This window comes from Aphis gossypii, chromosome 2 (assembly GCF_020184175.1).
Source record: "Aphis gossypii isolate Hap1 chromosome 2, ASM2018417v2, whole genome shotgun sequence".
NCBI lineage: Eukaryota > Metazoa > Arthropoda > Insecta > Hemiptera > Aphididae > Aphis > Aphis gossypii.
This window is the reverse complement of record NC_065531.1, coordinates 74,303,848-74,318,995: the sequence shown is the minus strand read 5'-3', so window position 1 is coordinate 74,318,995 and position 15,148 is coordinate 74,303,848. Positions and strand designations below refer to the sequence as shown.

The window sequence follows — 15,148 nt, the reverse complement described above, 5'->3', positions numbered from 1 at the left end:
ACTCTCATAGTCCGTAGAGTAATAGGTAATAGGTATCAAGCAATAAGGTAGAACGTCAAAAATGCAGTGAGGCACTGAGGCCGTCTAGAATGAATCACGATCACGATTAAAAATATTATACTATTAATTGTCTATTATATTATGTAGCTGTATCGGAACAGGTTGCACATTGGAATATGATAAAGAAATAATAATCTTAGATTTCGAGATTATGACTAAATAATGTGCAAATTATATTTTATAATATTATATAATATAATATTTAACATTAGTATTAAAAAATATGTTTGTTCTAAATTTTAATGTTCAAATCACGAAGTACATCATCAGCAGCTCTACATCGTGTTTCATATACTTGATTCTATGTATTGGTAACAATACATCATATCATAGAATATGTAACAACATAAATGATAAAACTGCTGACAACAAATGACAAAACTCTTAACTCTAAATTCTTGTCTCCAACGAAGAATGATAAACCTTGAACGAAAAGTAGATTTCGTTTTATGATACGGCCCACGGGCCCACGGCTGTAAAGTATACTTCAAGTTTTGTAGTAGTAGTATTAGTTTTGATTTATTCAAATGTGAAATTAAAGTTTATTATGACTAATTAAAATCATTGCTCATTAGTCATTAATGATTAATATTTCTCTTTCTCTACAGTTGTGTTTTAATCCGATATTGTTCTGTTTACTATATTTATGATCAATGGAGTTGAATGATTTCTGCAGTACTCATAAAAGTAGTTCTAATGAAGAAGAAGCATTACTAAAGCGTTTAATTGCTCTAAAAAGTGAGTATTGAGTATTTGAACATAGGTTTTTTTCTTCTGTTATCTTATACTTTTTAAAATGTAGGTATTCACTTTCAATCATACATGTTATACTTATTGGGTACATATCAGTATGATACATGACAAATCAGCGTTATTGATTGGATTACACATTAAATTAATCAGAAATAACAGATTTTAAAATCATTAAATTGTATTAAAAACCCATTTATATCCATATTTTTTAATAAAATAGGTAGCTAATGTTTTAGAATTGGGTCGAGGACAATATTTTACCTAACTTTCAAAAAGTGCTCAATACTCTATTTTTTTTTTAGACAATATTGTTAAAATATATTGTATTAACGTCATAATCTCTCCATAACAAAAAAAAAGAAGTTTATCATTAATTTAATTTTCCAAAAAAAAAAAAAAGTTAAATTTAATCAATGTTGTTGTTTGTTAGGTTATTTTTGTTAAAAATATCAAAATTTCTAATATTTATTTAACCTTTAGTAACCTTACATAGTCATAGACCACATAGTTGTGTGCTGGCTAATTTTTTCTGTTCAAATAATATTTTTGAAAAAACATTTTATTCATTACCAACCATTTATTATTATTTTAGAAATTTTAAAACATTTTTTTTTACGCTACCCTGAAGTTGTTACATACAAATCAGTTAGTTTTTAATTTGTGTGTGTTTAACTAATATTTTTTGACATTTTTAAAAATGTATTAATTAAGTAATACATTATTTAAAATGGACTGGTATAATTAATTATCTCACTCATGTCATAAAAGGTTATGACAAAATTAGTCATAGTAGATACTCAATGAAATATTATCTTTATCAGTTCATATTATTGTATAACCCAGGGATCTCCAAACTACGGCCCGCGGGCCGGATACGGCCCTCAAACACATTTTAACCGGCCCGCGGCCCTCATAGGATAATAAATATACAAGATAATATATCTAGCATTTAAAAATTAAAAATGTATATGTTAATGTAGTATAATGTATGTGTAGGTATAAACTTTTGGCCCGCTAAGAGATGATGATATTTTTTGTGGCCCTTGAATAAAAACGTTTGGAGACCCCTGGTATAACCTGTTAAAATAGGTAATTACTATTAGATACCAATAGAAAAAGTTTATATTGTTTATTTTGTTCATTTTTCTGGGAATATCATCAACAAATTTGTTTAGTATTTTAGTATATTTTGTTTAGAGATTTAAATTTGAAAACTAAAAAAAAGCTTATCTATCGATTTTAAAATGTATATTATGTTCCTAATGAAAGAAATTGGTACGCTTTATGTTTTAATACTTAAATTTAGTTTTATGGGACTGAATATATGTTATTGTCTTTAAATTTTTACGATTTTTAACCTAAACTATATTTTACTATCTGTAGCTTATAGATTTATATTTTATATATATATAATATATATATTTGATAGTCAATAATTTATTTTAATTGAAATATGTTTTTGTTTATTTAGAGCAGCTAGATGATGATGATGATAATGACGATAAACCAAAATTACAGCGGAGTCTTAATAATATTAAAGAAAATATTGTTTCTAATAAGAATATTAAATCAACATCAAAATTTAAGTATTGCAAGGATAATAATCATACAACTAATAAATTCCTTTCTACCAAAATAGATAATCGCAATTTTACTAACCAACAAAGTAAAATTAAACAAAATAGTTTATTTGTTAAGACTAATAATTCTAAAGTGTATACCAAACAAAATGTGTTAAATTGTACACCTGTCAAAACTGTTATAAGCAAAAATTATCCTGAAGTATCAAATAATAGTCAAAATATCATAAAGTATAACTCAGAAATTAATGAAATTGTAAAAAACAGTTTTGTTAATAATTGTAAACTACCATCAAATGATAGTTGTTATGAAACTTCTGATGTTTCACAAATATTACGTAATGTAGATAAATATATGATTGATGTTCAAGATTACTTAACTTCATCAAAATATGTTGTTGATAAAGAAGGGAGCTCTTTGTCAACTAAGAAAACTAATCTATCAAAAAATGTTCATGTCAATAGAAAATTTCAAAACCAGTTAATTTCTAATAATTTGTTAAATTCAAATTTAAAAAGTGTACCGAATTCTTTAGTATCTATTAATAAGTCAACAAGTATAAATAAGAAAAAAATGATAAAGAAATTGTCTGGAAAAATAATTGGATCACCTAATCTTGTAAAGATAGGTAACACAAAATTAATACGCCAATCATTATTTAGAAATAAATGGAAAATCAACAATAAACTTAATTGTATTGAAAATAATACAATTCAACGTAAACCACTTTCAACTTTACAATGTCCTACATCAAATACACTAATATCACCTTACAAAAAAACAGAATGGACTAATGTTACTAACTCAATACCTGTACTTGAATCTAAATTATCCAACTCTAGTAATACCAATAAATTAAAATGGACGAGACCTAGTATATTATTGGTTAATAATGTAAACAATAATACCCAGCCTTCAGTACCAAAAGCTGATAAATTAATTTTATTTGGCAAGAATAAAATAATTAGACAATCATTGATAAATCCAATTCAGTCAAAAACCAAGTCATTTATGCTCAAACATCTTTCACATAGACTTGCACTAATGAGAAAATTACAGCAAAAACAAATTGTTGCTAGAATAAAAACTGTTACAAACAGAGATCAAGTTAAAAATATGTTAATGAAAAGTACTGTAATTAAGCCAACTGAGATTAAACGAAATGGAAAGAGGTCATATTCTACGTATTCATATGTAAATCCAAAATTGAGGTGAATTTTTTTAACCGAAAACTAATATGCTTTGATAATGATTTGACATTTATTTTTTATTTTTAGATCAAAAAAAAATAATGTTAAGTTGGAAAAAACAGGATCTTCGGATAATAAAATACGTTTGCTAAATATTTCTAATAATAAACCTCAACAAAATTTGAAAATTATAAATAATGAAAAAAATAAAATTCAAAATTTAAGTTTAACAAATAATAAAACCCTCCAACGGCTCAAGTTTGTTAAACTTTATTTAAAAAAAAAAAAAGTATTAATTATTTCTATTATAAAAATCTATTTTACAGAAGTAAAAAAACCCTCACCAAACAGCTTTGTCTAATATTTAATCGCTTTGGCGTTTGTTCAAAATTAGACCAAGGAGAATGTGATAAGCGGCATTACAAAAAATACATCACATTATGCACAAAGTTGGCTATTTTTAATATTCAAATGTATCACTAAACTAAATTTCTGTTTTATCTTTTTTTTTTTATTTTAGGTTTCTAACAGGAGAATGTTTTAAAGAGAATTGTACGTTATCGCATAATATTGTTGAGGAAAAAATTCCATTTTGTAAGCATTATTTAAATAGTGTTTGTGTTCAATTAAATTGTCCGTACTTACACGAATATAGAAGTAAAAACACCCCTATTTGTAAAAAATTTCTTGATGGTTCATGTAATTGGGGAAAAAAAGTAAGTTATATTCAAATTTTATTTTATTACATTTTTAAATATTTATTTTTAGTTTTAAAACTTGTGATTTGGCGGAAATATTCATAGTTATTTTTTTTTCACCATAATTTAAGTGCCCTAAAAAACACTTGAATCTATGTCCAATTTTTGAAACAAACAATGAGTGTCCGCATGGTCAAAAATGCTTATATCCTCACATTCAATGTGAAGAGAAAAATACTGTTGTTGAAATCAATGAACCTAGATACTTTGAGATATCAATACCTAATAGTAATGAATCAAATGAAAACGAGTCTATTCATATTGTTCCCAAACGCCGAGCACCTTTATTGGACTTACCATCTTATATACCATTGAAAAAACAGTAAGTTATTGTATTATGAATATGATCAATGATTGATCATATTCACTGTAATATGCATTTATAAATAAATAATGGAATGTCTATAGGATAATAGTAATGTTGGTATATTTTACTATCTTACTTATTAAAACTATTTAATTTGTTAGCTAAAGATGATTTAGTAAATTAGATACTTAATACAATTTATAAAATTTAATATACATATATCAGGGATGGCAAATCTATTACATGTGTGCTTGAAATGGCACGCAAAAAATGGAAATATTTTAATTACATAATTATACATATATATTGGCGCAGATGTTACTTACTCTCAGTTATGTTGCCACAACGCTGTGCTGAGCCTTATTTATATATTATTTTTATTAGATATAAATTTGTATACCCTTTTTTATATTAATACAATAATTTATTGCGAGCCACAAGTTGGACACTCCCTGTATATAATATATAAATAAAATTCATGACCCCTTCAAAAACAGAAAAGGTAATTTTTAGCACATAGCATTCAAATAATTTGCCACCCCTGACATAGATCAATATTGATGGAAAATATAATATTATACTTGTACTTTGATGCATAATAATTGTACTTGTTTATTAATAATTTTACTAATATATAATATATAGGAAATAAATTTTTAAGTTAAGTTTCTGAAAATAATAAATATACAATAACATAATTAATATATTTATTATTTTTTATTATATTCATAATTTTTGCATAAATTTAATATTACCTATTCATAAAATTTTAATTTTAAAAGTGAATGATATTGCTTTCTGTAATAATATTTATTTTAGATGTCAATACTAAATACTAAATATATAGTTCAAAGTTTATTCATTCAATTTTTAAATTATTTAATCATCACATCATAATGTTTATGTTTCTATGAAATCTCATAATAGTTATGTTTAACCTGAATTTTAGACAGTCATTAGGCACAATCATTCATGTTTTAAACATCATATTTTATTTTATAAACAATGTATTTTTATGATTTTATTAATGATCATATCTATTCTTATATCATAAAATTTATAATCATAATTTTAGGTATGAATTATAATATTTTGTTTCAGATAAATGGTCTACAATTATGTAGATTTACTTTTAGGAAAATATTCGATATCAAAAAGTCTGGTATGTAAAAAGTTATTTTTTTTAATTTGTACATGTGTTGTATGGACTGCATAATTAAATATCCAATTATAATAATTATTGGTAAACATGTTTTTGTACATATAATAAAAGAAGACTGGTATGTTTGTATCATAAAATGTTTGTTATTTTATTTTAAGAGAAAAATTTAATAGATAATTGCCAAAAATATTTTTCTCAACCAATATTTTTATTGTATGTTTTTTTTTGTTTTTATTTTTGTTTTTTTTTTTTAGAATTCATTATTATTATAATTGTCAACTTTGGTATTTATTATTTATTTTGTTTATTATCTCAATTATTGAATATATGATTTAATTCCTTAAGTTTAGTATACAATTAATTTAATGATTAAAATTTTTTCTTTTATAACTGTAGGTATTAAATTTAATGTATTTTTTATTACATTGAATAATACATGGAAATTTTTTTGTTTTCAGAGATTTTGCATTAAGATATAACATTTTAATGTTAAAATTTTGCATAAAATATAAGTTCAAATTATATAATGATGTTCAAAATTATGAAAACTAATCTACAGTTAGTTGACGAAAACTGCCAACCATATGATGGTGACTGTGGTTTGTCAGCGCTGATACTCGTCCTTGTCTTGCACCCTCACTAAACATATCCTCTCTTACCGACATTTTTTCATTTTTAAGTATTTGTTCTCGTTTTTCTAACAGTTCTTGTTTCCATAAACCTATCATAATTGTTTAAATAAATAAAATGTTGATAACAAAGTTATGTGTTTAAGAAATAAACTTACCTATCATTGTTGACATTTCCATTTCTCCACCGTATTCTTTAGGCAATAATGACTTATCAACATATGTATGGCTCTCCTCGATTGAACTAAATATCTGGGGAATGATTTGCAAGAGTTATACATAGTAATTATTTTTGTATATTAAATTTATTAGTTAATTACTTTTACACGACTTCTAATTTTTTCAGATATCAAGGTCATTCCAAAATCTAATGCAAATTTTAAACTCAATGGTACATTTACTCCATATATTTCTTTGTGTCGCATTGGAAGTGTTCGCTAAAAAAGAATTAATAAAATAAATATTTATTTTTATAACATAACAATTTTTATTATTATTATTTTAGGTATAGATTTTATTTAACAATATTATAGCTCAAAAAAAAAAAAAAATAAATAAAAAAATTCTTTAGTATATACAAGAAATTGATTATTAAAGCAAAATGGAGAAGATAAAGAATACAGATTAACAGTTTAAAACAAATTATGTCATTAAGATATTGTATCAATGTTTATAAGTTACCAAAAATATGACATTATTAATATGTATACCTTATTTATATAACTATAAAATGTAATTTATGTACAAGAATAAATTATATAATTTTAATTTTAAAATATTGTGTTTTTTAAAACAAATTTTTAGTACCTCTCCATTTTTAACAATTCTAACAGCTTCTCTCGGTGTAAATAATGTAAGTTGCTGTAAGCACATACCAGCTGCATCTGTATAGTGTACAAACCCACGTACTTGGTTTTCTTGGTCTTCCATCAGTGTTTCATATGTAACACCATGCATTCTACACATTTCTGCATTTGTCCATATTGAAGGATTGAAAACTCCTTAAAGTATTTTAAGTAGGTATTGATAACTAAATCCGTTTTGATCAATAAACATTGAGATATAACATAGATAGGTAAGATAGGTTTATTTTAGGAAGTGTTAAGTCTTTTAAAGTTTTAAAGTATTTCTGTATTTGAGTACAGGGCTAGTCTAAGGAAACTATGCATCCTGGGAAAGGAAAATTAATTCGCCCTCTCTAGTTTAGGTCAAGTATAAGTTAGGTCTGTAACAGCTATAGTTTTTCTCAAGGTAACTTTTAATTTTTTCTATGTACATATTATTGTTGATAATTTTATTCGAATTATCAAAAAAAAAAACTAATAACTGAACTCTTAACCCTTTGTCGACCGACGTTACTTTTGAGTACCACATAATAAATAAATGTATATTAAATAATATGATGCATTTATCTTTACTGTGACCTGTCGGTACTCATAAATACCTCTTTAGCTACAAGAAAAAAATAAAACTATGGTCCTATAGGTTAGGTATAACCTAACCTGATTTATGGGTAAAAGTCTCAAAAAGGTTGGGAACCGCTGCGCTAGAATTATTTGAAATTGTGTCTAGATTATAAATATTGTTAATTGTTATTGTATAAATATCGATGTATTAAAAGAGGGGAATAAATCTGATAATATGCAATGGATTCAAAAGTACCGTCGGGCCATTAGCTATTTCATATTTTCACGTTAGTCGTTAGTGTATGACGTATGTAGGTACCATAGCCATAACATAATTCTTTGATATATATTTTTTATAATTAAAAATAAAATAGTAATCATGTGTATAAGATTTTAAATATTTGTTATTATATCAAATGCATATGCATACTTTGATATATTTGTATTATTTAGAACCCAAACAAAATATTACAATTTTAAAAAATTATCTTGCAAAATAAATTTTTGATTTGTATGTATTGTATGTTAAAAAATTATGTGCTGAATGACCAACGGTACATTTTAGTACCACGATCAAAATGTTAAACTGACCAACGGTATTTCTAAGTACCAAGTACTTAACTCTAATGTGGGCTAAAAAATTTTTTTTTTAATGTGTACTTATTTATCAATAGGTCAATTATCATGTTTTTATGCAAAAAAAAAAATGGAAAAAAAAATTTTATTTCTTAGTCTGCTCAACAAAGGGTTAAGGCGCCCATGATACTTCAGTGCTCGGCGCCTTGAGTGGTCGGGCGATTGTAAACTCTCCTAATCTAACCTAACCTAGGCACCCGGCGGAAATATATAAATATTCCCGAGTCTTCATTTCTTTAGTACTACTTATTTAATTTAATATAAGTATATATAATATGATAAAATAAAAATGTTTAAATTTGATTTTTTTAATAGTAGGGACATACAGATTTAAAAAAAATTATGGTGTCAATTTTTTTGTCTTTATAATCTAATATTTTTTATGTTATAGTTTTTTCTTTATTTTTTGTAACACTGTTTTTACTTATTTTTTTTTTTTAGTTTATTGCAACTTTGAATGTTGAACAATTTTGACACGGGAGAATTTACTATTTTTAAAAATCGGGAGAGTACAACCGTTCGGGTGGTCACCTAATTCGCCTACCCCTTATACCGGCCCTGTTTAAGTATACTGGTACCTATTCTGCATATTTTTTTGAATAGTTTAAAAACTATCTATACCTATTAGCTATTATACAAAAACATAACTTAACGCTTAACAGTATATAGATTATAAACTGTATAGTTATGTAAGTACTTGTTGTTAGTTTTTTCAATGTGTATTAGCCATTAGGTATAGAAAGGTACCTATATTTTTTTTTTTATTTAAATTACTCGTATGTAAAATATAAAGATATTTAATACTTAACATTAACTACTTTAACTGGTAACTTTCTAAATATGAAATATTTTATAGGCCGTGAATGAAGTTGAAATTTAAAGAGAACTCATGATTTATAAATGTCTATAATATGTACCCTCCTATCGTTATTAATTATTAAGAAATTATAGAGGGGTGGCGGACACATGCAACTATGCACACATAATATATAATATTTACTTGACCTAGAGCTCCATGTATACTTATCCAAACTTACATATTATATGTTAATTAATATCCAAGGCCATTATATAGTGACATTAGGTACAAAAAAAAAACACCTAACAGTAACAGTATAATATGTAACTATTTATGGCCTTGCCATCTTGCAGGTCGCGTAGCTACCTATGTATAATTTATTTACAATAATCACTCAGCCATCCATTTATCACTTTTTTAAACAGTCTTTCATAGTGAAGTATAAAACTTGGTGATCCTAGGTCCTATAGGAACAGTAATACGTAGGGTTTTTGCCACCCTAGGCAACTTTAACATTTCTATATACGATTTTGTCCCTATAATAGGAATTAAGATATGGAGGACTCTAAATCACAGAAATTAAATTATTAATTAAGTATAGTGATACTAGAAAGAATTAAAAAATTTATATTAAAATATAATAAAATAAAATGTATTAATGTATTATTTTTTATTAAGAAGACTATTTAATTCCTTTATGATAATAATACAATAATTTACCTGGTCTTGTTATGATAATCCTACGTCCATTTTTGTCACGCTTAGGAACTACAAATATGTACCTGTATAGCAAAATACATTATAGTTACATTATAATGATTAATTATTTCTTTTAGGTACAACGTGATTTCAGAAATTTAATACTTTTATTTAATTACCCGAGTTCCAGAAGTTTTTCTAGTCGTGGACACGTGATATCAAGTTCATTAAAAAGTTGACGACCAAACGTTTGTCGCAATAATAAATATCGTTCCAATGCTTCTTGAGCTAACGGCAAACTAAATTTTTTAGCTCGAAGAAATCTCAACAAAAAGTTGTCATCTATTAAAACCGAAAAAAAATATATATATATAATATATATTATCATTTAATGGACATACTATTATGAACATCATTTTTAGTGAGTAATAATTATTTTGAAATCATCACCATATAAAATTTAAAATTTAAGTAAATCGCAATTCTATTAGTTTCTAGTCTTTAAGATTTTTTATTTTGTTAAATAGCAACTTATTTTTGATTTCAGAAATTAAAACAGAATATTTTTTTTAACTTTTTTTGTATTGAACATAAAAAATATGAGATATAATATGTTTAATATAATACAAGTATATTAAAAATTATATAATATAATATAAATTAATATAGCTTTGAAACTTAAGGGTTAGAAATTATAAACTTATGTCCTCATCTCACGGGGTCCGCAATCCACCACAGGTGGAATGCCTACATGACAATATACTGCTCACATAGTCACATAATCATAAGAGTCTCACGGCCCACGGGTAACGCCAGTTTTAATGGCTATAATGTAACGTAACCTGACTAACTCACTGACTGATAAACGTAGAGCCTGAACAATGATATATTAATATATATAAACATATATATATTACTATATAGGTATTGAAATTTGAAAGTATTGACTACACTATATGTCTAATGTCTATATGGGGCAAATCACCTTGTATATATTCTTAACTCTATAATATAATGTATACCTACTTTATTACTATAAAGTACTTTAGTAGGTATAGCGTATAGTCTTTATATTTTAAATACGTAAGTAATAACTACCTATATAAGATAGGTACCTATGATGATAAAATTGTTTAGATTTTCTTGAAATTTACTATAATTATGCGCACAAGATATATAATTTACTTTTAATAATTATAAAATATTTTTAAATAATTCAATAACAGATTAATCGTAATTCAATTCAAAATGAAATAATAAAATAATATTTACCACTACGAGAATGGATAATTTTTTTATTTTGCTTCAACCATAACCGCATTTGATTTAAAGCATTATTCCTTGTTTCTTCATCTTCTCTGAGTTCTTCTTTTGCGATTTTCAGTGTTTCGATGTTTAAACACTGTTCCATTTTAAATCAATACTCAAATTTCAGAATAAATAATATATTCCAAATTCTATTGAAAGAAAGCTAAAAGTAAATAAAATAAATTAAAAATATGTGTATATATATGATATATATTGTTAAAATTTTGAATATTAAGTTTAAAAATATTGGTTAACATTTCTTTTAATACATAGGAGTTCAGAATTTTAATCCTTTGATTTGGGGGCTTTATAAGATATAACCAAATGAAAAATATAAATTGCAGTAATTAATAATAACCAGACAATTTAATCAATCTGATTGAAGTTTTTGTGACTTGGCATGATTTTTAACTCTAATAACAGGTTCAATAATGATAATTTAATTCTGTAAAAAACCTTGTGGTGATGCGCAATTAAAGAATAGGTATAAAAGAATTTTTTTAAGAAAATTAAAATAAAAAAAATTTAAAAGTTCTTGTTCCAAGCCACTTTAGAATTTTGTTGACTTGGAACACCCAACTATTTAAACGCAGATTTTTTTTATTTAATTCTTTGTAGAGGGTCACTTGACTTCAAAAAAATGTTTTACTGTTTTTATAAATATAAACTGATTTAATAAGAACTTAAAAACCCCAGATGTCGGCAAATATACCTACCTATATTTATTCGGCATGTTCCACGATGCCACTCACTTTTATTTAATAGAAAATAAAATTGATTCTAAAAAATTCTTAAAATATTATTTTCAAATTCTACTTGAATACTTAGTTTAACATACAGATTGATTAAAAAATAACAATATCTTGAATTTGGACTTCAAACTAAGACTTAGCTCTTAAATTACGACTTTTGAAAACGATTTTTTTTTACATTTTGATTGAATTTTACGGTGTAATAATTAACACTGAAAAATATTTTATGAAGATAAAATTGCATTCCCCTTATTTAGCATTAAGTTATATGCTGTTATCAAAAAATAGTTCCAAGTCAGCTCTCAGAGCTCAGTTCCGAGTCACTCGGATAGAGGTATGTACAATATGTATTCAAACAAATACAAAATAGTATAATGAGAATAAAACTATACTAGGTATTCTTTTTGAAAAATAATGTAACTTACACAACTTATAATATTAAGTTATCTGACGAATAACATTTTTTTTTTTTTTTTTATTATTTTTACTATAAGTACTCTGCGGTGTGAACAAAAATATGAAAACTTCAAAGTATATATTTAATTATGTTATGTAAAAATACTAAAAAACATTGCTTATTATAACTACATGTATTTGAATAAAAATAATTGTTTTCGACTACTATATACTTACCTATTCAAAATTGGTTAGATTAAACAAATGATTAGGTAAGATATCTATATATAAATATTTTTTTTATTATATAATGGTATAAGAGTTATAATTTTAATTACATTAAGTATAATTTATGTTATGGCAAATAAAAATAATAATAATAATAATAATAATAATAATAATAATAATACAGAAACGTGTACTTAATTAAAAATGTTATAAATGACAGTTATAAGTTTAAAGAGGAGTTAATGTCTATTCATTATTTTTTATTATATATTAGATATTATATTTTATCCATGCTAATATTTAATTTAATTTTAAATTATTATTTATTAATATAGATACTTAGGTATTTCATTTATACTATTAAAAAGTTGAAAAAATATTTTTACACCGTCTATCATACCTACACGATTGTAGACTGTAGTATATCAATATGGTAATGTGAATATAGTATGTTTATTACTTACTAGGCGTCACGAATCCACGTCTAACTTAGTGAATGTCTACACCACTATTGAGATATTATAAGATTCAATTTGTTTAAATATATAGGTACCGTGTCTGTGTACGCATCTATTGTAAATATGTATCCCCCAAACAGATCACATCTATACCACAGTCCCACTAGGTATTAGTTATAACACTTATAACAAATATTATAGGTAAATTATTATTAATTTGTTAAACAATAATAAATAATATAAATTATAAATTATAAGTTAAATGTATAGTATAGAATAACTGTATAGTACTTACAACAGTACGATACAATATATTTACTTATCAGAAATGCAATGAAAGAGTAATGTTAAAATAATATTAAAAAAGGTAGACAAGTGGGTATCACTCTGCTGTACATTAAGTATAGAGTGAGTAAAATGATTTGTAATTTTTGAGATTCTGACAAAAATTGTCAAATTTCCAAGCATAAAAAAAATGTGACTATAAAATGTTCGATATTTTTTAATTGGGAAATGAACCACTTATTAGAAACCATGTATTAAATTAGATTTCATTTTGAAATTTCAACAAAATAAATAAACCGATTTAGTCAAAAACTTTTGGTGTAAAAATTCCCGTTTTGCTTAATTATTTGTTTGTGTTTCCTGCTGTTATAAAAAAAGTTTAACCTCTCTAAAATATACAAACTATATCTAATTTTGAATTTTCTATCCATAACCATCCTTTTATTGAAAATCGAAACATTTTAATGACTACTTATTAATTATTATATATACAAACACTCATAAAAAAACATATTAAAACCAATACACTCATGGCTTCACTCAAAATCTAATAAAAGTATTTATAAATGAAATTCTAAAAAAGACCTATAAAATTCGAATTGTTTTGACAAGCCCTATACAAGCCACAATGACAGTGCGATGTCTAAATCATTACTTAATGTATTTTACGTTATATATTTTAAATTAAATAAATAACTCAACTTAAAACATATAGATAGCTTATTAATAATTAATAATTATACATAAGTTATATTAACTATTTTAAACAAAGAGGGAAGGTATTGATTCGTATGCATATTATATTCGTAAATCGCAAACTAATAAGACTACCTTACCCCTAACATATTATTCTATTCTGTGATACCTATTTATTAGTTTGTATTTTTTTATGATTAAATAAATTATATTTAAAATGTGGTAGTCTTGGGAGGTAAGAAATATTTAAATAAAAATCGGTGAAAAATTATTATAAAGCAAGCAGTATAAACATTAATTAAAAACAAAATCATTCAATTTTTTCCTTTTGGTAACTTGAGCTTGACATTAGAAAGTTAGAACTTTTAATAAAAATACTTTCAGAAGTTATAGGCTTACAAGGTTTTACTTTGCGTTTGCTTATACCTACTTAGTACTTATTTATTATAATGTATCTACTAACTTCTTCATTAGACAATATTTTATCAATAAAATATAAAATATACTAAAATCGCTATTATTATTATTATTATTATATATATATCGCTTATTTATATATTAATATTTAATACCTATATTATTTCTATATTTTATAAGTTTCTAGTATACCAACCAAAGAAATTTCGATATTTTTTAGTGGGATATTGGCAATATTGCCATATTTTCGTTGCAGCAATTGAAAGATATGGTATAAGTATAATCATACTCCATAAAATAAAAGGTAAAGTATAGTACAAGGTCTATGGGTATAAATGTACGTTTAATCGTATACACTCACAGCCCACAAATTAGAAAATTACATATTCTTAAAAGGACGTGACACCCAAAGTGAAAAGCATAATATATAATAATAATAAAATATAATACATATAGTATAATATATGGTATATTATATTCCGCAGCACTATTCTAAGAGATATTGATAGTTAATATACAATGAATTACGGGTGGTTTATTAGGTGGATTTTACATTTATAAGTATATAATATATAAAGAAATACTTAATTATTAAAATTAACTGCATTAAACATGCATAAATAATAAT

The 15,148-nt window shown here is 24.6% G+C and overlaps 2 protein-coding genes across 6 annotated transcripts; one reads left to right on the top strand and one right to left on the bottom strand.

Moving 5' to 3' along the window:
• The first annotated feature begins 343 nt into the window (after window positions 1-343).
• Window positions 344-6,572, top strand: LOC114121340 (putative uncharacterized protein DDB_G0282133). 4 transcript variants are annotated; one of them, XM_027983621.2, is made up of 8 exons: window positions 346-535; window positions 669-798; window positions 2,285-3,605; window positions 3,672-3,842; window positions 3,911-4,033; window positions 4,105-4,300; window positions 4,414-4,664; window positions 5,751-6,572. In XM_027983621.2, the coding sequence occupies exons 2-8, from the start codon at window positions 714-716 to the stop codon at window positions 5,752-5,754; spliced, it is 2,151 nt and encodes a 716-aa protein (XP_027839422.1). In that variant the 5' UTR covers window positions 346-535; window positions 669-713; the 3' UTR covers window positions 5,755-6,572. The 4 variants fall into 4 exon arrangements, with proteins under 4 accessions (XP_050057885.1, XP_027839422.1, XP_050057887.1 ...); XM_050201930.1 differs by having other exon boundaries at window positions 346-540; XM_050201929.1 differs by having other exon boundaries at window positions 347-798.
• Window positions 6,203-13,224, bottom strand: LOC114121400 (alpha-tocopherol transfer protein-like). 2 transcript variants are annotated; one of them, XM_027983720.2, is made up of 8 exons: window positions 13,129-13,224; window positions 11,253-11,451; window positions 10,160-10,322; window positions 10,002-10,063; window positions 7,350-7,441; window positions 6,761-6,877; window positions 6,599-6,692; window positions 6,203-6,532 (listed from the first exon to the last, which is right to left on the bottom strand). In XM_027983720.2, exons 2-8 carry the CDS (start codon window positions 11,389-11,391, stop codon window positions 6,360-6,362), a joined length of 840 nt encoding a protein of 279 aa, XP_027839521.1. In that variant the 5' UTR covers window positions 11,392-11,451; window positions 13,129-13,224; the 3' UTR covers window positions 6,203-6,359. The 2 variants fall into 2 exon arrangements, with proteins under 2 accessions (XP_027839521.1, XP_027839512.1); XM_027983711.2 differs by having other exon boundaries at window positions 7,248-7,441; window positions 13,129-13,223.
• Between the last annotated feature and the right edge of the window lie 1,924 nt (window positions 13,225-15,148).